General features: G+C 44.4%; 1 protein-coding gene across 3 annotated transcripts in view; it reads left to right on the top strand.

Moving 5' to 3' along the window:
• Positions 1-25,775, top strand: part of TRPC4AP (transient receptor potential cation channel subfamily C member 4 associated protein) — a 561,565-nt gene that overhangs the window by 219,985 nt on the left and 315,805 nt on the right. For all 3 annotated transcript variants that reach the window (XM_069243893.1, XM_069243896.1, XM_069243894.1), the window contains one exon: positions 4,003-4,061. In XM_069243893.1, the coding sequence (XP_069099994.1) occupies positions 4,003-4,061 (59 nt within the window). The remainder of the gene's footprint in view (positions 1-4,002; positions 4,062-25,775) is intronic.

Genomic DNA, 25,775 nt, shown 5'->3' on the forward strand with positions numbered 1-25,775 from the left:
TTTTTTTATATTGCTTCAATTGCAGCAATTGTATAATTTGAAAAAGCTTTTTCAATAAAAATCTTGGTTCCCACGTGTCAGCACATGAGTGAAAATATGTGCTTTAGGCGTGTGTGGCTGTAAATTCACATGCTTAGCATAATCCCGCCATCTAGTGTTGGGCTTGGATGTGTGCACGTTTTTTTCTCCGAAGAAAGTCTTTCGAGTCACAAGGTACAGTGACTCCTTCTCTTGCTGGCAATGCGCATGATCATGGGTTCCATTGTTTTCTTCTGCTGTTCAGTTTGGAAATGTACTCCGGTTCGACCCCATACTTGGTTACTTCCTTTAATACCGTTGGTATTGATTTGATCATCGTTATTTCTCTTTACATTACTTAAGTGCACCAACCTCAGATTCGTCCAGCGAGTCAAGTCTGCTGTGGCCCGTTGGGCCTTGGTGCTTTGATTAGAATTCCTCTTTGATGATCCCCTTGGTGATGGGATGGACGCCTTTCTGTTTTTGTCCTTGTTGCCATGCCATGTTTCCACATATCAATCAGTTTTGTAACTTGTGCCTTTCTCCTGAGCATGAGGAAGCTACCTGTGAAGCCTGTAGGTCTTTTCATTCAAAGAAGACACTTGGAGATTGAAGAGCTCGATGCTTTGAGATGCCTTTCCCGGCAGTGAAGAAACATCAGATCTCTTCAGCTCAGAAGATCAAGAACAGGAGGTACAGGCTCATCCATCTGCTGCTGACAAGGGCATCTTCGCTTCCGAAGGTGGCTTGATTTCCAACATGGAGATGCAAGACATCACTCCTGGGCACCCTGTGAGTACTGTAGCCCACTCCACCTCAACCACAGGGCGAGTTTCCAAGTGCAGCTAATATTGTAGTATCTTGACTGTAGTGCTCAAAGCAGCCAATGGAGGGCGCCACTATAAAAATAACATATGTATGAAACATGGTCATGTAACCATATAGTCAGACCCTAAAGGGCATAACCACATGAAAACAGAATGGCTGAACGTAATGCAGTGTAACCATATATTTAGCCCCTAGAGAGTGTAGTGCATTACACATTTTCAAGCCTAGCAGGCCTACCAGAATAATATTACAAACATGGCCCTTAAAACACAAACTACGTCCAGCTGTAAAACAAAAGTTCCAGCCATGAGAGAACTTAAAAAGACACTGACAGGTGGAGGGTAGTTATAATTGGATTGGAACTATGTGTAATGATGTTGAATTATATTGTGTGGATTGCAATTATGTGGTGTAAAGTGGAATTATGTGGGTTTGAGTGGAAATGTACGCTGTGGAATTGTTTGACTTTGAATTGTGTGTGCTTAAATTGTGTAGTGTTGAGTGGAGCTATGTGTATTGGAGTTATGTGGCTAGGAATTATGTGGGATTGTGTGTAGTGGAATTATGTTGAGTGGAGTTGTGTCATGAGTGTAATGATGTGGAGTGGTATGTGTTGTGGAGTGTAGTGAAGGGGATTTAAGTGATGTGGCATTGAATTATATAGCATGATGTGGAATTTTGTGGTGTGTATTGGATATGTGGGGTATAGTAAAACTGTGCTGTGGAGTGGAATTATGTGGTTTGGTGTGGAATTATGTGGTGTGAAGTGAAATTAAGTTGAGTGGTGTGAAATTGTCCTGTTGCGTTTGACAAGGGTCAGTAAAACAAGTCAAAATGAGTGAAATGTAAGTGGAGATAGTACTTCTGCCAGTTATGAATAAGAAACTGCTATTACTGAATGGCCTGTAAGGCACTTACATTTTATATCACATAAGTCATATAAATCTCATGTAAAAACAATGCTATAGGTTCAAGTGTGTTTTTAATATTAAAATCGATCAGGGCCTAGGAATAAAAAAACAAAGCACGATGTGCACAGAGTGCCAGCTAGCAACAAAGCACAGTAGATATAATTTGGAACATACTGATGCAGCATCAACCATATTAAATGTATATTGCGTTTTGCTAAATTTGCAAGAAATGGTGCTGTAAAAGGCCGACAGAGCATCAGAAATCACAAGCCCTTGAGAGGAGACGAGATGACTGCACTGCTTTGCGTTGTGTAAATGCCTGAACAGAAATTGGAATTTAAGGCTGGAAAAGTATTTTTTATTTTTATTTTAACAGAATGAAAAGACTTGCAAGCATTCCGCCTTGCGAGCAGAGCAACTTGAGAAGATTTATGTCCCCAATAAAGGAGATGAGCAATGCCCTGTGTGCGATGTTGTGAGTTCTAGCAGGGAGGGGCCCAGGAGCAAGAGACTCTAGATGCGATGCTAAAATAGTTTCAAATCATTGCTTCTAGGTTTAGCTACATTCTTTCAGAAAGGGCGTATTGTGGCTTTCGTGAGCAGTGAGTAAAATGACTGGGTGTTTCTTTTGTAAAGTAAACTTATTTTAGGAGCCAGAGGTAAACGAGGACAGCACTGGAATAAAGCCAAAACACATGTCAGCGACCTGGGAGGAGATGGTAGGAGAGCTTGAAACACCCACAGTGAAAGGGAAGCACCAGAAAAATAACAAAAATAGTCCATCACAGCAACAGATAAAGAAACCAAAGTGGAATAATACAGTAGTTTGTCACTGCTCTGAAACCAAAAAAGGAGGGAGAGAAAAGCAGAACTGACCAATAACAAGCAATAATTTTTAAAGGATACTGCAACCAACAAATGAAATCGCTTTAAGCCATAAGAAGTGTACTGAACGTTTACACTAGGTCGAACGCTTACGCTCAACCTAAAAGGAAGCTTCTATGGCATTCTTAGGAAATATACCTATAGCTGACATATGTAAAGCGGTTACTTGGTCTACATCATATACATTCACAAAATGTTGCTGCATGGATGTACTGGACCGTCAGTGATGGGCAGGCAGTTCTGCTTACTGTATTCCATGCAATTGCAGTCCCTCCCCCACCCCCCAGGTAGCCACCACTCCTGGAGGAGGACTGTTTTTCAGTCTGTGCTAAACATATGTCTGTACAGCCACACATACCTTGAACTGAAAAAGCGTCTGTTCGTGGTATGTAGTGCTGGAGATTCACATGAGCCCACCTTCCTCCCCAAACACCTGTGGTTGTTACAGTTTTCGTTATACTTTATCAGTCATTCAGCATGAACATCATATTATCCTACACTACACTTCACATTCCATCCTCACCTGACTTGAGGGAAAACAATCTTTCAATGGACCAGGAAGAGGTGTCGCAATACCTCTTGATTCCAAAGGCTTTCTTCGAAGAAAAAAAAATTGCACACATCCGAATCCAACACCAGGTGGCGGTATTATGTTAAGCATATGAATCTACAGCACCACATGGCTCAAACTGATGCTTATTGGGTAAGTTACTTTTCCTTTTGCTTCTGACTGTTTGTTCCCTCAGAAATGTTCACGTTTGTTTTCTCCGTTATAGGCAGGGCCACTGGAATTATCTATTGTTTTGCCATGGGGTATCTGCATAAGCTTGAATTTGCTGCATTTGCTACATAATCTGTCACTATCTGCGTTGTCCGTATTTTGTGTTTAGCTTAAATGGAATAAAAGTTGCTAAAACAGTGACACTTGTTTCCACACAGTGGAAGGCCCTTCGCAAAGGTTGAATAGTCATCTTTCAATTGCTTATTGCTTTATTTGAGTGTTGAACATATATTAAGGTGTAAACGTTGCCTAAACAACATTAAGATGTGTAAAATATCAAAATAATGAAGTAATACTATCACTAAAAGTGCTTCATTACACCACGTAATTTGAATTTTCTTTCTGCATAACTTAGTCAACTCTGCCACATAATTTGGTCCCTCCATAATTCCAGTGGCTCTTGTTGTTGGTGTTTTTGAAAGGAGCAGTTTACTTGTGTAACATTTCTAGTATTATAACTGCTTGATCATGTCTTAGGAAAGATAATGATTTCTATTTCCACATGGTTGTTCGTTGTTGCTTACTCTCCGCTATGCCACACCATGAATTTTAAACATTTTCTTTCATTTATTTCCCTAGGATATTTCTTTGAAAATTCAGTTTTTAAGATTACTTCAAAGTTTTAGTGATCACCATGAGTAAGTATGTGAACCCCTTGTTAATATTTGAAATCAATTTTGCATTTATCATACATTGTATACCATGATGGTTATTGGTTAACCATTTTTACTTCATCTCTACCATATGCTGCCCATATATCATGATGAAGGTGGGAGTAAGATTCATTCAGGCACCATGCTCCTATAGATTTTTTAAAAAGGTGTTTTAATTAAGGTTTAGAATGCCTACAACCAACTCGAGCCTCAGCCGAGCGACAGAATAACATGCATCAGCACATCAGAATACAGTAGATCAGCTTACATAGTGAACATTGTTTAGTCAGTTCCACCATCGCCCCAACACATGCCCATACAAATCATCACGAGATCCACAGCAAGCAGGCCCCAGCGCAAGGCATGGCATCTCTCTCTCTGTCCGTTAATGAGGCTGCTATATTTGTCAATGATGCAGGTTGTTCGTCAGTATTTAGGCCGGCCACGTAATCCTGGAGAGGACCTCAGTTATTGATCACTCTGGAGGTAGGCGGAAGGGTTTCTGCATAGTTTCTCTAGTTCACTACATATTAGCATGTCCTTAAGCTGGCTCCTAAACTGTGGTATTCCCCTACCTCGCAATCTCATTGCAACCCAGTGACAGCCCAGGAGGGTCGCCATTACCAGCAATTTACTGCAGTGTTTTGGGGCATCTATTACGCAACCCAGCATTACCACCATGGGGGATAGTGAAATCATTTTAGCTGGTATATACAGAATTTGTATTACTCAAGACCAAAATGTGGCTACTGCCAGGCAACCCCATGCTAGATGGTGGAAGTACACACAGAGGGCACCGCAGGGGGGGGTGGGGGGGTGTTAGACATGCCGCGCTTGACCATAATTACTGGTGTGTAAAATGCCTTATGGAGATATTTGTGGTGTATCAGCCTATTTTTCTCATTTGAGGACAGCTCATGTAGATTTAATTGCAGGAGTGTGGAATTCCTATAGCCCCACACCCAGGACATATTATTTGGGGTTAGTTTTCATGTTTATTTTGTCCTTGGGACAAGTAGGGCAAGTAGGACCCCCTGCACCATAAACCCTTTGGTTGACCGTTTACAGGGAAGGGAACTGTCTGCAGTTGAGGTAACATTTGTGTCCCTATATTAATGCTGTTCAAACTTGTATTTATGCTTCATTAATGCAAAACCTTTATTTTTAGGTTCAGCAATCTAAATAAACGTTGTAAGGTCACGCTGCATTACTGACAGTGGTTCCAGTAAAACAAAATGTGTGTATGCACATTTGAAAAGTTTAACAATATGAGACTACTTATAATGCTCCCAGAATGCTCTTTGATTAGATGCAGATGTTAGCAAGAGCTTGTAAGCAAGGTTGATGATTCTTTGCTTTCAAAATAAAATGCTCAGAAAATAAATGCAATAACTTTTTGCTAGATTACTGTGAACCTTTAGGTATTATTCCTTCAAAGCATCATTTAGTAAACTGAATTAATGCATGCTAGTATTTCCAAAAATATTCATAATGGGAAATCAGTGTAACAATTTTAATCACGATTATGGGGAAATATGAAAATAAAAAAGCACTGGCAAAACCAACCGATCTGAAATTGGTTGTTAGTGCTTTGGTTTTGTCAATGCGTCTCTTGTTTTGACATGGCTTTTGTAACTCTTTGTGGTTGTGGGAGTTGCCAGGCCCTCACCATTGTATCAGACATTGGCACAAAAAAAAAAGCACACATTGCCACAGTAGTTCCCGGTACTGAACAAAACTACTTTGTGTGCCAATATGCTCCTTGTGGAAGAGCAGAATGCTATCGCTCACAGTAAAGCCAGTGGATAGATAGATGGAGAGAAATAGAATTTGAATTAAATGAGTGCCTTGTTTTATGTGAGACCTAATTGGGGGCCTAATTCTTAGTCACAAAAGTGCACCGATTGTATCTTTGCTTTCATAAGTTCACAAGAATTTACAGAGGTAGACCAGGAAATTCGTACTCCTAGAACATATTTGTTAACCATATTTTAGCACAAGCAAATGTGCATGTGTAGATTTGTGCCTGTGAAAATTGAGCGTTTACAAGTTCACTTTTCCTCCAACCACTTTTTTCCCTACCCTGGAAGAACGTCTGCTTCTGCATTTGTCAGGAATACATGTCCATCTTTTCTCTGTATGGAATAACATTAGAGAAGAGCTGGTGAGAATCCTTGAAACATGCATTCTAGTAGGTTTGCACAGACTCCGAGGAATTCCAACCCTAGAGTTTTTTTCTTACTTGCTTCCTCCAGCCTGAGGATGTAGATCTGCGGAAAGGTGACAAATATAGAAATTGCTATAGCAGGGCTTGAAATTGCTAGTATTCAAGCCATACTATAGTATTAGCCCTGTCAATATCAAAGAGGCTATTATCAAAGCTCTTTCATAATGAGATTGCTGCCATAATTTGTCACCACAGTGCATGGCACCAAAGAGACAATTTGATTTTTTTTTTTTTATTACAGGACACGTTGATTTATGAAGCAGCCTGTCCCATGGACAAGTAGATATTTTATTGTTCGATGGCATGTGTAGCTGCAGATACACATGCTGTGCATAAGTCGGCCATCTAGTGTTGGGCTCGGAGAGTTACAAGTTGTTCTCTTCTAGGGGATCCTCATCAATAGTCATAAACATTGAATATTCCTGCCCTCGTGCGGGGATCCCGAAGCATATATAAAATACACACATGTATAAGTATGAAATATACACGAAAAATATATAGCATTTTTAGTAGACAATTTACATACCAGATTCATGTGTGTTTGCCTCAGAGCCACTGCCCTGACACATGCAGGCACTGTAAGAACACACCCAAAAGGACTCTGAAGGACAGAGAAAAAATCAGGCTTCATGGTCTTCATGAGAGGCAGAAAACATCGTCCTCTTCGCTTCCCAGGCAGTCAACAAGCCATTCTCAGGAGAGACAGGCTAGATCGACGTCAGCTGGTAAGAAGGTGCCTGTCTGTTCCACGTCGACGTTATCGCTCCCACGGTCGCATCATCACAGATCGCCGTCGACGGCGACCCGACCGTCGATGGATACAATGTCAATGGTGCATAGCCATCTTAAGGACAGATCTCCATCGACGGCAACCCACCTATCGACGTCTGTAGGAAAGTACCAGGAAAGTACCATCTTGCCTTGCATGTTACCACCATATTTCACTGTATATATGTTGTATATATGTTGTTTTAGTCTGCGTCACCCGGACCCTACCAGGCAGGGCCCCAGTTCTCATAAGTATGTGCCCTGTATGTGTTCCCTGTGTGGTGCCTAACTGTCTCACTGAGGCTCTGCTAACCAGAACCTCAGTGGTTATGCTCGCTTTGCTTTCCAAATTGTCACTAACAGGCTAGTGACCAATTTCACCAATTCACATTGTCATACTGGAACACCCATATAATTCCCTAGTATATGGTACTAAGGTACCCAGGGTATTGGGGTTCCAGGAGATCCCTATGGGCTGAAGCATTTCTTTTGCCACCCGTAGGGAGATCTGACTATTCTTACACAGGCCTGCCAGTGCAGCCTGAGTGAAATAACGTCCACGTTATTTCACAGCCATTTACCACTGCACTTAAGTAACTTATAAGTCACCTATATGTCTAACCTTCACCTGGTGAAGGTTGGGTGCAAAGTTACTTAGTGTGTGGGCACCCTGGCACTAGCCAAGGTGCCCCCACATTGTTCAGGGCAAATTCCCCAGACTTTGTGAGTGCGGGGACACCATTACACGCGTGCACTATACCTACCTATGTATGGCATCACAATGGTAACTCCGAACATGGCCATGTAACATGTCTAAGATCATGGAATTGTCACCCCAATGCCATTCTGGCATTGGGGAGACAATTCCATGATTCCCCGGGTCTATAGCACAGAACCCGGGTACTGCCAAACTGCCTTTCCGGGGTCTCCGCTGCAGCTGCTGCCAACCCCTCAGACAGGTTTCTGCCCCCCTGGGGTCCAGGCAGCCCTGGCCCAGGAAGGCAGAACAAAGGATTTCCTCTGAGAGGGTGTAACACCCTCTCCCTTTGGAAATAGTTGTGATGGCTGGGGAGGAGTAGCCTCCCCCAGCCTCTGGAAATGCTTTGATTGGCATAGATGGTGTCCATCTCTCCATAAGCCAGTCTACACCGGTTCAGGGATCCCCCAGCCTTGCTCTGGCACGAAACTGGAAAAAGGAAAGGGGAGTGACCACTCCCCTGACCTGCACCTCCCAGGGGAGGTGCCCAGAGCTCTGCCATCTTGGAAACAGAGGTGTTGCTGGCACACTGGACTGCTCTGAGTGGCCAGTGCCAGCAGGTGACGTCAGAGACTCCTTCTGATAGGCTCTTGCCTCTCTTAGTAGCTAATCCTCCTTCCTAGGTAGCCAAACCTCCTTTTCTGGCTATTTAGGGTCTCTGCTTTGGGGAATTCTTCAGATACAGAATGCAAGAGCTTACCAGAGTTCCTCTGCATCTCCCTCTTCACCTTCTGCCAAAGGATCGACCGCTGACTGCTCAGGACGCCTGCAAAACCGCAACAAAGTAGCCAGACTACTACTAGCAACCTTGTATCGTTTCATCCTGCCAGCTTTCTCGACTGTTTCCAGGTGTTGCATGCTCTGGGGGTAGCCTGCCTCCTTATTGCACCAGGAGGTCTCCAGTGGGTCGACGGAATCTTCCCCCTGCAACCGCAGGCACTAAAAGACTGCATCACTGGTCCTCTGGGTCTCTCAGCACTACGAGCGTGGTCCCTGGAACTTAGCAACTCTGTCCAAGTGACTCCCACAGTCCAGTGACTCTTCAGTCCAAGTTTGGTGGAGGTAAGACCTTGCCTCCCCACGCTAGACTGCATTGCGGGGTACCGCGTGATTTGCAGCTGCTCCGGCTCCTGTGCACTCTTCCAGGATTTCCTTCGCGCACAGCCAAGCCTGGGTCCCCGACACTCTAACCTGCATTGCACAACCTTGTCCTCCGGCGTCATGGGACTCCCTTTTGTGACTTCGGGTGTACTCCAGTTCACTTTTCTTCCAAGTGCCTGTTCAGGTACTTCTGTGGGTGCTGCCTGTTTCTGAGGGCTCCCTGACTTGCTGGGCGTCCCCTCTGTCTCCTCATCCAAGTGGCGACATCCTGGTCCCTTCTGGGCCACAGCACCATCCAAAAACCCTAACCACAACCCTTGCAGCTAGCAAGGCTTGTTTGCGGTCTTTCTGCGTGGGAACACCTCTGCAAGCTTCTTCACGACGTGGGACATCCATCCTCCAAAGGGGAAGTTCCTAGTCGTCTTCGTTCTTGCAAAACACCAAGCTTCTTCCATTCGGTGGCAGCTTCCTTGCAACCTCAGCTGGCATTTCCTGGGATCTTGCCCACTCTCAACACTATTGCGACTCTTGGACTTGGTCCCCTTTGTCTTACAGGTACTAAGGTCCGTAAATCCACTGTTGCATTGTTGGTGTTGGTTTTCCTTGCAGAATCCCCCTATCACGACTTCTGTTCTCTCTGGGGGTTGTAGGTGCACTTTACACCTACCCCTCAGGGTCTTGGGGTGGGCTATTTTTCTAACCCTCACTGTTTTCATACAGTCCCAGCGACCCTCTGCAAGCTCACATAGGTTTGGGGCCCATTTGTGGTTCGCATTCCACTTTTGGAGTATATGGTTTGTGTTGCCCCTATACCTATGTGCTCCTATTGCAATCTATTGTAACTTTACACTGCTTGCATTACTTCCTTTTGCTATTACTTGCATAATTTTGGTTTGTGTACATATATCTTGTGTACATTTCTGATCGTCTTACTGAGGGTACTCACTGAGATACTTTTGGCATATTGTCATAAAAATAAAGTACCTTTATTTTTAGTATATCTGTGTATTGTGTTTTTTAATGATATTGTGCATGTGACACCAGTGGTATAGTAGGAGCTTTACATGTCTCCTAGTTCAGCCTAAGCTGCTTTGCCATAGCTACCTTCTATCAGCCTTAGCTGCTAGAAACACCTCTTATACACTAATAAGGGATAACTGGACCTGGCACAAGGTGTAAGTACCTCTGGTACCCACTACAAGCCAGGCCAGCCTCCTACAACGTTGAGCCAGCACCGCCGTGCTCGTACGCCGTCGAAGATGTTGCATCCCTCGACTGCACGGAAGACGACGTCGACTTTGCCTCAACGGAGAGAGCAGAGGCTTCCATCGTCAGCGGTCCATCACTCGATGGCGAAGCATACGACATCGAGCCGAGCACGTTCAAGGGACCACTGGTCACCGTCGAGGCGCTCGACGTCGAGACCTAAGCAGTCCATGGTACTTCCTTTGACGTCAGTACACCTTTCGACGTCGAGACAGGTGCTGCCTATCTCTCAAGGGGAAGAGCGTCAGCAACCACTGGCTGACAAGAATGTCACTCCAACAAGTCCAGTGGTCTCCATAAGGAGTGGATCGTCTAGGCGGTCAAGGGCTGCATTGTCAGGGCACATCTCGCCCATAAACCCATCGCCAAGGTGGTTGGAGAGTCTTAACAAAACGCCTGCTTCTACAGACTCTCAATACTCTCTGATGTATTCACCATCAGCTTCTCTCCCGAGGACACCATCGCCAACGGCGCGTACAGAACAGGCTCGTTCTAGGTCTCGCCAGTCTGCCACTAGGCCTCGGCGCACTACAACAAGATCTAGGGGCAGGTCACGCTCCCAGAGAAGATCAAGATCGCGCCATCACAGAAGGTCTCCTAGGTCCACATCGTCGAGGTCTTCCATAAGAGGTTACTCCCTGACTCTGACGGATTCTCCACCAGCTAGAGTTTCCCTGGTGGACGACATCACAACTTTCAACGAGGTGCTGCTCATGGGAGCACAAAAGCTGAATATTGATGTCCCGGAACCTTCAACCTCCTCGTCAGTAATCTTTGAAATCCTGCAACACAGGATGGTTTCAAAGAAGTTGTTACCGCTCGTGCCTGGTCTTCTCCAGCCAACCATGGAGACTTTTTTTAACGCCAGCAAACCTCCGTTCAGCTCCCGCTAGGATCTTAAAAAAATACAAGGCCCCTGATCAAGATCCTTTGATTCTCAGGGCTGATCCACCACCAGACTAAGTCATATTGGCTGCTGCCCGTAAGACGCATTCAGTGGCGCCATCCTCTACGGGTCCACCAGATAAGGAGAGTAGACACCTGGACTCTCTGGGGAGGAAGATGTGTGGCACGGTGGCGTCGATGATGAAGGTCTCCAGCGCCTCAGCACTCCTAGGCAGATATGATCCGTCACTCTGGGACTCGCTGAGCAGATTTGCAGAAAAGCTGCCTAGAGAGGACAGGCAGGACTTTCAGGAGATCCTTCAGGAGAGAAGACTGGTGTCCAATCACATCATCAGTGCAGCAGCAGATGGTGCAGACTTGGCAGCACATGGTTACGCGCATGGGGTTTGTGCGAGAAGATCTTCCTGGCTGAGGCTCACAGGATTAAAGCAGGAAGCGCAACAGCGTATTATGAATCTTCCGTTTAATGGAAACTCGCTATTTGGAACCCACATGGATGATGAGATGGCACGTATGAAGGCAGAGGTCGACACCATGAGGGCAGTGGGCCTCGCGAGAATGAAAGACTTCAGGCGAAGATACAGGCCTTACGACAGGTGCCCGTTCCAACAGAGGGTTCAAACTCCTCATTGGTCCCAGAGATCACAAGAGAAACAAGGGTGTCCCCTCTTCCAGTCTCGCAAAGCCACAAGAGACCGAGGATCAAGCAGACCTCAGCAGTCTACCCCCAAAGCCCCCGCAAAACAATGAGGATTTGCTTCCCTTAATACCGTACACCACTCCGGTTGGGGGAAGTATCTCAGCGTTCACTCACGAGTGGCATGGCATAACAAAAGACAAATGGGTGCTGAACATTGTAGAGAGTGGATACTCTCTTCTTTTCCGACAACCTCCACCTCATTTGCTACCAACCAAATTGAGTCCTGCTCACATGAGCTTATTACGCAAAGGGGTTTGCGCTCTGTTACAGAAAAAAGCGATAGAAAAGGTGCCAGCCGCACAAAGAGGAAAGGGGGTATACTCCTGCTATTTTCTAGTAGCAAAGAAGGGTAGGGAAGGAGTCTTCAGACCGATTCTAGACGTGAGGCTGCTGAACAAATACATAAGGAAACAAAAGTTCAGGGTGCTGGCTCTTCACCATATTTTCTCTCAACTGCATCGAGGAGACTGGATGTGCTCCATAGATCTGCAGGATTCGTATTTTTATATGCTGATCATTCCCAAGCATCGGAAATTCCTACGATTTGTGATAGCCTCCCAACACTATCAGTTCAAGGTGCTTCCTTTCGGCCTAAAATCTGCCCCTCGCGCATTCTCCAAGTGCGTAGCAACTGTAGCGGCGCATTTAAGGAAGCAAAAAATCTTCATTTATCCATACCTAGACGACTGGCTACTGAAAGCCTCCTCTCCGGAAAAAGTATCTAGACATTGTGCTCAGTGTTTTCCGATCTCTAGGTCTGCAAGTCAACTTCCAAAAGTCCACCCTCATGCCAACACAAACCCTCCACTACCTGGGAGCAATACTGAATACAGAGCTTGAAAGATTGTATCCTTCGGAGGAACGACTGTTATCAATAAGGAGGAAGTGTCAAGACCTTCTGGACTTCCCCGCGCCTACGGCCCGTCAGGTAACATCTCTGTTGGGCTCCATGGCCTCTTGCATTTTCATTGTCCCGAACGCCAGATTGCATATGAGACCTCTTCAAGAGGCTCTAGAGGAAAACTGGAATCAACACACAGGCCACTGGGAGGACAGAATGCTTATTCCGGTAGGAGCGCGGCAATCATTACAATGGTGGATGCGCAGATATCACCTATCAGTAGTAGTTCAGTTTCATCACCCATCATCATCTGAAACTCTGGCAACGGATGCATCGCTTCAGGGCTGGGGAGCTCATCTGGGTTCCCTTCAAGCTCAGGGCTTGTGGTCCAGCAAAGAGAAGTCATACCATATCAACCTGCTGGAGCTCAGAGCGGTCCATCTGGCTCTCAAATCGTTTGCTCCATCGATTCGGGGAAAGTCTCTCCTGGTGCAGACGGACAATACGATGACAATGTATTATCTGAACAAGCAAGGAGGGACGAGATCCCGGCCACTGTCTCAGGAGTCTCAAGCCATTTGGCATTGGCTCATAGCGAGAGGAATGTCTCTTACAGCGATTCACCTTCCAGGGCAGCAAAACGTGCAGGCGGACTTCCTAAGCAGAACTCTCGAGGATGCCTACGATTGGGTTCTTCACGAAGAGGTTGTTGAAGACATCTTCGTTCAATGGGGTCAGCCTCAGTTGGATCTGTTTGTAGACGAGGTAAACAAAAAATGCCCTGACTTCACGTCCAGATTCTACCGTCCGGGGTCTCGAGGGAATGCCCTGTTGATCGACTGGTCAGGGATATTTCTCTATGCTTTTCTGCCGATTTCTCCTGATACCAGTAGTAATAAACAAGCTCTACAGATCCAACACCAGAATGATTCTCATAGCCCCGCAATGGCCTCGTCCGTTCTGGTACACGGATCTCCTCAACCTTTCAGAACAACTGCACAAGAGACTGCCTTGCAGACCGGATCGCCTTTGCAGGCTAGGAGGCAAGATACTTCACCCCAACTTTCTCTCTCTGGGCTTGACGACATGGCTCCTGAATTCCTGCAGTATGGGCATCTAGGGCTCTCGCAGGAATGCATTAACATCTTAAAGGAGTCCAGAAGGCCTTCCACGTGGCGCTCTTACGCGTTCAAGTGGAAGAGATTTTACATATTGTCGTCAGCAGGGTCAGAATCCCATTCTGGCTCAGGAGGAGGTCATATTGTATTACCTGCTCCATCTGGCGAAATCAGATCTGCAAGTGTCATCTATTAAGGTACATTTATCTGCCATTACAGCCTATTGTAAGTCACCTTCTCAGGAATCCTTTACAATGCCAGTAGTCAAGGATTTCTTAGAAGGTTTGACGAAGGGTTTACTACCCATTCGAAAACCCTCGCCTCCATGGGAACTGAACATAGTATTATCTAGACTCATGGGCCCTCCTTTCGAGCCTATCCACAAAGCTTCTTTACAGCACCTTACGTGGAAGACCGCTTTTCTCGTAGCCATTACGTCGGCGGGGAGGGTCAGTGAGATTCAGGCTTTGTCCTCCAAGGAACCATACACAGTTTTCCATGAAAATAGAGTGGTTCTAAGAACTCATCCATCATTCTTACCAAAGGTGGTGTTGGATTTTCACATTAATCAGACTATTTCACTACCAACTTTTTCCCCAATCTGGATACTCCGGCGGAGAAAGCTTTGCACTCCCTGGATTTGAAAAGAGTGCTAAAATTTTACCTGGCTATGACCAAATTGATGAGACGATCTCACCACCTGTTTGTAAATTACGGTCATATGAGAACAGGTGATGCAGCTTCAAAACAAACCATATCTAGATGGATAGTTTCATGTATTGTTACTGCATATAAATTGGCTACCAAGCAGTTATTGGCTAGGCCTAAGGCTCATTTGACAAGAGGAAAAGCGGCTACTGCTGCCCTCCTTAATAATGTTCCAGTCTCTGAAATCTGTAAGGCTGCTACATGGAAATCTGTACATACATTTACTAGGCATTACTGTTTGTACTCAGATGCCAGAGCAGAAGCTCAAGTTGGGCAAGCGTCTCTGAGAAATTTGTTTGCATAGTGTATGTCTTTTTCCTGCACTTCTATTAGACAGTCCGCAGAGATAAGGGATGGGCTTGCTAATCTATTCATTGTTTGACTATTGATGAGAATTCCCTGGAAGAGAATGATAAGTTACTTACCTGTAAATCATAGTTCTCTTCCAGGGGTATCCTCATCAAAGTCCTAAACAACCCACCCTCTTCTCCGGATGCAAGTCTCCTAGAAGTGCACGACAGACCATCTCTCTAATCTGTTGGATGCGTTGTAATGGTTAAAAAGTACTGACCTAACTGTGAACCAACTGTCACCTCTCCATCACCCCTGAGGCATGGTGGGATACTGGAGGTGCTCAGGGTCTTAAAGGCACAGTGCCAAATTTTGTGGTTTTGCTGTATTAACCTGCATGCAGCCTATTGGCTAATAATGCTCCATTGTTTTCAATGTAGTTTTTCCTCTTTTTTCACATGTGTTGCTACTGCTTATTTTCCTGGCCCCGCTATGGGGCTTTGGAAAGTTTCTTCTAATTATAAAAGGGAGTGTTTAAAAAAAAAAAAAAAAAAACTCCATAGAAATAAAGCATTTTAGCCTGTTTATTAATATAGTCTGCATTGCTGTTGTGCACATGTATACATGAATCTGGTATGAAAATTGTCTACTAAAAAATGTTATATTTTTCATCTATATTTCATACTTATACATGTGTGTTTTATGCTCCGGGATCCCCGCACGAAGGTGGGAATATTCAATGTTTATGACTTTGATGAGGATTCCCCTGGAAGAGAACTAGGATTTACAGGTAAGTAACTTATCCTTTTTCTTCAAAGAAGCTTTTTCGAGTCACAAGATCGAGACACTCCTCCTCTCAGTGATAATGCGCATGGGCATAGGGTCCTTTGTTAGATTGTTTTCTTTCGGACATGTTCCCTCTCACTATGGTAGGTCTCAGTTCGGTACTATCAGAACTTCTCTATCTTTCCTTTAAACGTCGGTATCATTTTCGAACGTGTTTTAGGACTACACTCTATCCGATTGTATTGTTGGTATCCATTAAACTCGTTTCGATTCTGCTCTCAGTGCCACCCCAAGTTCCCCTACACCGACCAACACTCTGTGTGCAACCTCTGCCTCTCTCCCGCTCACAAAGAAGAAACCTGCGAGGCGTGTTGATCTTCCGCTTCAAAGAGACTCTGCAGGATTGAAGAGGGCGTTGGCCCGAGATGGCGTCCAAGTCAATCGAAGAAACGCCTGACATTTTCGGTGAGGAACACGCACAGACTGCAGGTTCCAATGCAGACGCTGATTCCAACCGTGACTCCAATGGGGAAAGCCAAGTGATTCCAGCGGTGCAGTGCCTGAGTACGCCAGCCCCTTCCCATCACCAAAAAACTTCCAAAAAAACAAAACAACTGGTTTTGTGTCCACCACTGCTTGCGGGCCATGGTCAGACCCGAAAGTTACATCCCAATGACCGGGGTTCGGGGTCGAAAAAGACCAAAATGCATTTGACGTTGAACCAACAGACTGCCACGTCTATTTCGGGATTGGCTCAAAGTGTAGGCTTCTACTTCTGAACCAAAGCATTCATCTTCCACCTCTGAGTCGAAACACCCAAGCTTTTCTTCGGAGTCGTAAAAAGTTCCATCTGCTTCGGAGTCGACATTTTCGGCCTGAATAAAACAGTCAGTCACCAAGCTTTGGGAGCTCAAAACTGTCGGGAAGTAATATGCTCCATCTGTAGAAGAATCTACAGACATTAGGCCCATACTTGAAGTGATAGACCATAAGCAGTGAAAAATTAAAATCCATAAGAATGCAGGAAAGAGATTGCCTCTCCTCCTTCTGTAACCAAAAGGAAACTATCTTTCCAAGAGACTTTGGAAGCTGAGCCTTCATCTACCAAAATCTTCAAACACAAGGAGAAACCAAAGGCTTTCCCCCTCCTGCGGGAAAACAATCTAACAAAGGATTTGATGCCCATGCCGGAGTTATGCAAAGCATATGAATCTACAGCACTACATGCCACAAACCGATCTCCACGGGGTTAGTGACATTTTCCATATTCCACACCCCTGTATTGACTGTGATAGTTCTACCATTAAATAATAAGTTACATGGTGTAGAGCTTGGAATGAACAGCACTTTCGTTTTTTCACACTAAAATATCACCCTGTGTATTGAAGCATGCTTGTCACTCGGTTGTAGGTCATTGCTAAATCCTTGCACGTATTTAAATCTACATATTTCCATCATTTCTTAATTCCCAGGTTTGATAGGTTGCAATTACTACCATCTACTATAGGATACCTGCAAATTTCTATGAAGTACCCCAATGCTATCCTTTAACTTCAGGAACCTTTTTTCGTGATCAAATGAAAACCCCTATGCGCCTTTATTTATTTTTTTTTTTTTTTTTTTTTTAACGTTTATCAAATTGGCAGGCTTTACATTTTTCTGTTAACATATAATTGTGTAGGTTTTTGCAACAGTTTATGGCAAATAGCTCTTCATCTGTTTTCTTGTCATATGAGTGGTATCTACTGCTTTTGTGCTCCCTCTCTGATTGCTTTTTTGTAATTGTTTGACTGGTTTCCTCAGACCTTCTTTTCTTTCGTTTGTCAGGTTTTGCACACTAAATAGTATTCCAGCAGCCCTTTCCTTTAGATTTCTTTTGAAATCTTTTTTTTTTTTTTAACACTATTACATTCTGTTTTCCAATTTTGGCACTTAAGTACAACTTATTTGGTGGTGTTTTGGCAGTGCAGCTGTCAAGTAACTAATTTCCTAAATGTAAATACAAGTGGCAATTGGGTCCACCCCCTTCAACTATTGTCTTTTTAGAATCGGCATCTTTAACCATTGACACGAGTATTTATCAAGCACATTGTGGCTCAGAACAGAGGAATAGTTGTCACTCACCTTAGCCTATCAACTAGTATAGTTATTCACTCCTCATTGCTCCCTCTTACCTCTCCCTGTTTACCATGTTTGTTGAACTTCCCATTCCACCCTGTTATGCCTTCCTTTCATAGCTATCAGCCTGCCTCTTTATCCTGTACATCATTCCTCCTTCCTCCCACACTGCCCTTCATTTTGTTGTCTCCTCCCACCCATCACTATTTTCCCTTGTGTTCTCATAAAAGCTCACAACTACTGTTCATTACTGCTGCTGTGGTCGGATATTATCATACCTATTACGTGTGGAAGAGAACCTTCATTTATTTTTTCTTTCTTTCTCTTTTTCGCTCTCTTTTTTCTCTCCCTCTTTCACTCTCTCTCTTTTACTCTCGATGCTTCGTGGCATAATGTTTCTTTCTCTTCCTTGTTTTGGGCAGGCTGCTGTTTCTTTGTGGTGTCTGTGCACAAACGCTGCAAGCTTGGAAGGGGGGGGGGGTTATTTTTTCTTTTTTTTTTAAAAATATAAGGTTCATATAGCGCCAACTTGATAGGAGGAGCGCAAACTCGATCGCAGGAGCTCTTTACATGACTATGTGAAGTTTCATATAGCACGACATCGATCTGAGGAGCGCTTTACATGAGCACCACTTACGTACAAGTTTAGCAGTTGAAAAATATACAAACTGTAGCATTTAATACATTAAAAAAAACACAGAAATTCTCTTAGCGGCTCTTCCGTCACAGCGGGAGAGCAGATACTACAATATTCATTGCACTCAGGCAGCAAACGCACCCCATAAAGCTTTGCAGGGCATTTTTTTTTCAAATTGTTTTTGCCCATAACTCAGCCTCTGGTGGTCCTACAACAATGGGACCAACACCAAACTGTTCATCACGACACACTTTCTGTCTAGGTCATCTCAAGGTCCACATACTAGCCTGTGGGGGACTCCAAAGTAGTAACCTCTCCCACCATTCAATGTTTTTTTTTATGCTGTCTCATGGCTGGAATTTTTGTTTACAGCTGGGAGTAGTAGTAGATATTCTTTATTTCGGCTAAAAGCCATAAAAGTATCCAATAAAACAACATACCATATTCACGCAATAAAATAGAAAAAAGGATAAAAAGAGAAAAATACCATATAATACATTAAGATGCCCTGCCACTTTCTTCTAAAATACTTTGTATGAGCACACAGATATATAAAATTATAAGATTTTATAAAATTAAAAAACATTCTGACTTAGTTCCACTTAATTATCTGCTTCTGCCAAGAGTGTTTTTAGGCTTTGATAATCAGTCAGCAAGATTTTCTCTAGTTCTTATAACCCTTGCACTTTGGAGGTATTTTGTGACTGCAAAGACTACCTTGTCACTTGTATCATTTGCCAGTATTCGTAAGGACGTATTGTATTTCCTTATCCCCAGTGATCTGCATAGAGGAATGATCCACTTCTTCCTAGGGACCAAATATCTAGGGCAGAAGAATACAAAGTGTGCAAGTGTCTCTGGTTGCTCGTGGCAGAAATGGCAGAAGCTAGAGTTGTTATCCTCCTTACTGTACCTTGCGATAAATGTCTTGAGTGGCAAGATCCCTAGCCTAAATTTAATAAAAAGGCTTTTAATGTAAGGAGGGTTTATATTCTCCATGTAGGATTCAAACTTGGGGCTGCATTTATGGTCTAAAAACTGTAATGTCCTGCTACCTTGGTCCTTTTTGATCCAAGTATGCACCAGAACCATCTCCCAGTAACACCGCCTTATGCGTACTTTTGCTTCCTTAGTTAAATTGCAAGGATCTCTCCACACCTCCTCCATTTTAATGAATTGGCTCATATCTCTAATGTACTTTAACTAAGGAATTTTCAATGTGCCACCATCCGCTAGCAGCTCAGCTGCTGCTGCTTGATAGGTGGACAGATGTTCAGATGTCCAAAGACGAACCCAATACATAAGTGGTCTCAAAGCAATTTCATTATGGATCTCATTTAGAGCTAAGCCAAATCTGAGGGGTGTGAGAGGAGTACTCGTTGGCAAATGCAAAAAGTTACGCATAAAGCGAATTTCTACTGTTGTCAAGCTTCTTGAGTTGCAGTGTCCCCATAACTCGGTGCCATAAATTGAAGCTGCCACTGCCGCTGCCTTGTATACAGTAATGGCAGGTGAGATTTCCCCTTCCGAGATGTTTGCAATTTTCCTCCCTATCACTGCTGACCTCTGCCGAAGGACAGACAGACTCTTCCCAATCTGTGCCGACCATTGTTGATCTTCCGCTAGTCTGATCCCCAAATAATCAAATTGGCTAACTCTCTCTACCAATTGTCCAGCTATAGTCATTTTCCCCCTAAATGACTTATGCGGATTAAAAGCCATAAACTTGGTCTTAGTTGGATTTATTTCTAGGCCCCTCTTGGCACAAAAGATAGAAAAAGCATCAAGTTCATTTTGGAAGCCCATTGGGGTTCTTGAAATCAATAATGTCATCCGCAAACATAAGAATGGGGACTGAGACTCCTACTAGCTTCGGGGCATCATGGTTAAAATGCGTCAGCTGATCTACCACACCATTGATAAAGAGGTTAAACAGTGTGGGAGCTAAGAGACACCCCTGTCTGACCCCCCCTCCCTTATCAACGGGTATAGCTTCTGTCAGGTCTCCACCTTGAGACCAACGCACCTGAGCATAAGTTCCCTCATGAAGATGTTTTATCAGTCTCAGCAGTACTTTGTCAAGTTGATAGGACTCCAAGACATTCCACAGCAAATCCTGTGGGACCAGATCAAGGCGGCCTTTAAATCAATAAAGGCCACATACAAGTGGCTCTTATTGAGTATCAGGTATTTCCAGCAGAGGAGGTTGAATCTGAACGCCTGGTTTATTATGCTAATTCCTTTCCTGAATCCCGCCTGAAAATTGGAGAGGATCTGAAAGTCCTCTATCCATGTCTGCAGTCTGGTGAGGACCTGCTTACAAAATACTTTTAGACTCACGTCAATTAAGCTTATTGGCCTATAGTTGGTTGGTAATTCCCTTGATCGCTTTTCAAAAACAGGAACTAATATTGCTCCTTGCCATGTAGAGGGAAGCCCACCACCCCTCAAAATCAAATTGCTAAGTACATTTAAATATAAAGACCGAGTTCTGGGCCGGGATAGATACAAGTCACCTGGAATACCATCTAGACCAGGGGCCTTTCCTTTACGTAATGTTTGAAGGGCCAGAGTAGTTTCTTTTAGGGAAAAAGGGTCCAGATCAAAGTTAGATGAAATAGCTACCCCGGAAGTTGGTATTTAAGAAGTAGAAGGCCCCTCTAGTGTTGGTGGAGCAACGTTGATGCAGCTAATCTGAACCGCTCTATACAGATTTCCAAAGTGCGACACCCAGGTTTCTGGCAGGATAGCTGGATAGCTCTCCACGTTTTGGGGATGTCCTTTTTATGCCACCAATTTCCAAAACAGTTTTGTATCCTTCTCATGGAGAGCATCTACCAAAGCATTCCAATTTTTGGTTCCCCACTCTTTTTTTGCATTTTTCAATGTTATTTTATATGCAGTCCTAGTTGCTCTTATCTCCCGGCGACTCCCTACCTGCAATGCTCCCAACAGCTGTAGTTTAGCCTGTCGGCAAGAACTAGAGAACCATCTCAGAGATCTATTCATAGTTTCTACCCGTCTCCTTACTACCTGAAAGAATGGTCTTAATCGGTTGACCAAGATACCTTGCAAATTAATCAGGTCAACCAGTGCAAAATCAGTATGCTTCAGGGGAAGAAGAGTCGATATAACTACATTATATATTGATATCTGGAACTTCGCATCTTCTGCCACCGTTTCCCATCTCACATTTTTATAATCATTTGTAGCTTTTAAAATATTACCCTTCACCCATCTAGTCAGTTTGCTACAATTAAATGTAGAGGTTAGGAAGGATGTGCAGAGAGCTTGGTGGTCACTCATCTCGTCTGGAGACAACCATATCAATGAGAGATTTCCAGAGTATATCGTCTACTAGAATATAGTCCATGTGGCTCGAATATAGTCCTTTTTTATATGTAGGCAAGGCCGGAGTATCCGACTTCATATTCCCATTTACTACTCTTAGTCCCATAGTTTTTATTAGATTCTCGAATAGGTCTAATGCTCCCCCTGTTTTCTTTGTTGTGACCTGAACCGGGCCTGATCTGTCCCAGGGGTCTGCAAATTGGGTTCCTTCTTGCTGGTAATCATCCTTATGACTCATTTGCATATTGCAATCCCCTGCAATGATTATGCCCTGCCCCCCGTTAGATGGTTCAAAAGATCTATGAGCGAATTCAGCAAAGCAATCTGTATGCTTTGTGGGCCAGGTCCAATGTATATATTTACGAATACTATACGAGTAGGCTCCCTTGTACTGCTAAATTCCACCTCCACAGCTAGTATATCCCTAGTGAGGCTGAATAGCTCCTTCACCTTGGGGAACAGATCATGCTTTAGCCAAATTATCAAGCCCCCTGAAGCCCTCCCAGATGGCGATGGGAGCGCAGCCTTCTGAAAGGTCTAGTATCCTGCTCTATAAATCACTGAAGGGGCCCATGTCTCCTGTAAAAGAATGATATGATGTTGAACTATAAAACTGCACCACTCTGGATTAGTTGTTTTTGATAGCAAACCTGCCACATTCCAGGATACAAATTTGATTAGGGAATCGTTACCATCCCCTATGTTTAACAATCTCTCATTAGCCTTTTTTATAGAGGTACTACTTCACAGTCCCACCCTTCTACTTGGCCATTCAATGTGTTTCTACCTCTGCTCCGCGATGCCCAGTGACAGATTACTTGGGGCACATGGTTCCATAACCCTTTTAGTGGATGCATCGTCCCTCTCTGCCTTCGCTATGGGAGCTTTGCGTCAATCCCCGGTTGAAGTTGGACCAATCCTAAGGCCCTGCCTTGAGGTACATATACTGCGAAGCAATATATTGCTAGGGCTACCTCTAAAAAAACAAATAAGCCATTAATGTCAGAATCGTTTGAGTAAGAGGTACTTGGGATAGGGTACCAGGTATCAATCTTTGCTCAAGCGCTAAAAGACCCTTTACTCGGCTCTGGCTGTTCAATTTCAACCCTATGAGGTCTGTTTCTAAGCTATCACTTGAATATCTCTGGACATTAACTATGTTGTCCCGTATAACAGACCTACATTTCTTTACTCCCCTTATCCAGTGGATTACTTTATTTTTGAGTGAATCCCCTTGTTCCTTAAAACCATGGTTTAACTTTGGAATGTTCATCATATATATGTCATACTGGCTATACTTAGTCTGGCTCAACAGAGTACTCCGTAGGAGGACTTTATTACTGTTGTCTGAGGGCTTATTTCTGTGCACCTCGTGGTTTACCCCTCTTATCAAGTTGATGTCACATTTGCTTGGGTTAGCAACTTCGGGGATACACAGCCTTCTGATTGGCAATTTTGCGGTGCCACTCCAGCCCTCTTTCCCTTGTGTTTTCCTGCCATAGATGTTTCAATTGACTGAGTTTGCATAGATAGAGAGTTAAGCTCAGGTTTGAAAGAGGATTTCCTTATGTCCCCAATTACGGCAGTTGTACTATCCAGCTTCTCATGTATCGTATGACTCAAGGATGTGATATATTCTCTTAAGTTCACTATCTCTGCTCTTATTTGTGTTAGCTGTACCTAAACAGGGCATTCACCCTGAGTGACTAAGTGTGTTAATACCTCCTCAAATTCCCTTGGTGCACTCTCCTCTATGCTAGGAGTTGCCAGAGAGACAAGCGGTAAGAAACAATTAAAACAGTTTATAGGGGGTGACGCACTGTCCTGCTGATTAGGCACACTCTGTTTAGGGTACTCTATGGAGTAAACAAGGGTTTCTGATATAGTAGACTCCAAGTGAGTCCCCCGTGGGGATTCTAACAGCAGCTCTCTGTTCGCAGGGATAAGAAATGACTTTATGCCTTTCGTTGCAACATCATTCCCTCTCTTGGAGGACTTGCAGGGTTTAGGGGCTAACAAACTCTCTACTTCCTCTATTAGGTTGTCAGTTTGGGTCAGTGTGAAATTTTCAGCAGCGTGTCACAGTAATTTCCTCGCCCCTCCCTGCCCAATGGGATTACCACTAGCTTTACTTTTCCCCATCCTGGTTGAATTAAATATAATTTCTCAAAAATGGATATGGGGGAAAAAGGAAAACGAAGAGACTAGGCCCTGCCCTGTCTCTTCCGGTCAATGACGGGCAAAGGACGGGCCTCACTTGGCCCGGGAGCTGCCCGTGCGCGTCCAGCGCAGCAGGAGCGCAGTGATAGTTTTAAGGTGCTTGGTCCTGCCGCCGCCATCAAAGTCCTGCGCTTCCCCAGCTGGGAGTAGTTTGTGTTTTAAGGGTCTTATTTGTAATAGTATTTCAGTAGGCCTGTAAATGTGTAAGGCACTACGCCCTCTAGGGGTTACATATATGGTTACACTGCATTAGTTTCTGCCATTCTGTTTTCATGTCATTATGCCGTCTAGGGGCTGACTATATGGTTACATGACTATGTTTCTTACAAATGCCATTTTTATCATGGTGTCCTCTAGGGGCTGTTCTGAGCATTACAGTCAATATACTACAATATTCACTGCACTCGAAAACTTGCCCCATAATGCTTTGCGGGGCATTCTTTTTACAAAACAATTTTGCACATAACTCGACGTGCTCTTTTTGTCTGGGTCATCACACGAGGTTGGGATGGGGAGTGCAAAATAATATAAATATAATAACTAATGGCAATATTTTCATTTTTTTGCTGCAAGTAGAGAGGTAATTGGAAGTGCTTTAGTTATATGCAGGGCCACTGGAATTATGTGGCAGAGAGGACCACAGTATGCGGCATTTTGACCAATTTATGTGGCAAGAAAAGGCCAGTTATGCATTTTCCAGCGCCAATAGCTCTAACTGAAGCAAATGCACAACCTATTGCATTGCAAATGCTTGTTAATTTAGGTTTGGGGTACAGACCCATCAAACAAGCCTCTGTTACAAGCAAATGTTCTCTGCTCAAGAACTATAGTTGTGCTGTGACACTCCCCAAAATACATATTTCTTACAATACACCCAGACCATATGGTAGAAGTCTACATTATGATAGTCACATCTGGGACAAGTAACTGCCTCTTTGTCTATGATAAGATTTATCCTTTTTGGGGGGGGGGGCATGGATTGAGCACCAGAGATGGTGGTCGCCAATCCTTTGGCTCAAATAGTCATCTCACCCTAATCAGTCTTACTCTGGATAGAAGCAGTAGGCAAAGTGACCCCAATGGGGGTTGGGGCTGCAGTGAGACATGACACATTGGGCCAGGGTCACCTACCTGGTGTGTATATCGGCCCTAGAGGCTCATTGTTCTGCCCAGAGGTTGGGAGGAAAGATGCACCTGGAGGCATACAGGCCTGGCAAGAAGGGTTCCTGCTAGAGGCATGGAGGAGCCGGGTGTGTCTTGGCTCGGCGTGATCGGGAACAGTTGAAGCTTGAATGTCCCCCGCGGGAGAGGACCACATGGCTGGGAGGGAGAAGCTCCAGTGATGGATGCCCAACCCGAGCAACAGACTGAGATGTGAACCGCGACTGTCTATCCGAGGCCCAGGAGGAATGGGGGGGGGGGGGGAGCAAGCCCGCACACCCCACACCAGCAGAGACCATCTCTGGCAACAGGAGGCAGAGCGGGTGGATACTCCCTGCCCCACATTCCCCAAACTATCCCTACCGGGAACAATATTAGTTCAGCGTGTTTGCCGGCTGCTCTGTGGGAAGACCTGGACTCTTCCCAGAGCACTGAAGAACAGCAGGAGGGCCATGCCATGGCAGAGACTCAGCTTGCAAGAAATGCAGTGGCCTGCCAGCCTAAATCAACTTGCCTACCAGCTTCTTACCACATATGAAACTGACAACAGGGGAAGTGGCGGGCATATAGTTCAAATGCCTGGTTGGCAGTTTTCCCTACCATTCTCCATAAGAGTTCATGTTCATCAATCAGGAAAAGTCCAGGTTGTCCATCCAACATGGCAGGGCATCCTACTGACACTCAATTTGTGAGGACCCTATTCCCAAGGTTCCACCGATGACAACTCCGTGAAAGCTTCCTCG

The sequence above is a fragment of the Pleurodeles waltl genome, chromosome 7, assembly GCF_031143425.1.
Source record: "Pleurodeles waltl isolate 20211129_DDA chromosome 7, aPleWal1.hap1.20221129, whole genome shotgun sequence".
NCBI classification, from domain to species: domain Eukaryota; kingdom Metazoa; phylum Chordata; class Amphibia; order Caudata; family Salamandridae; genus Pleurodeles; species Pleurodeles waltl.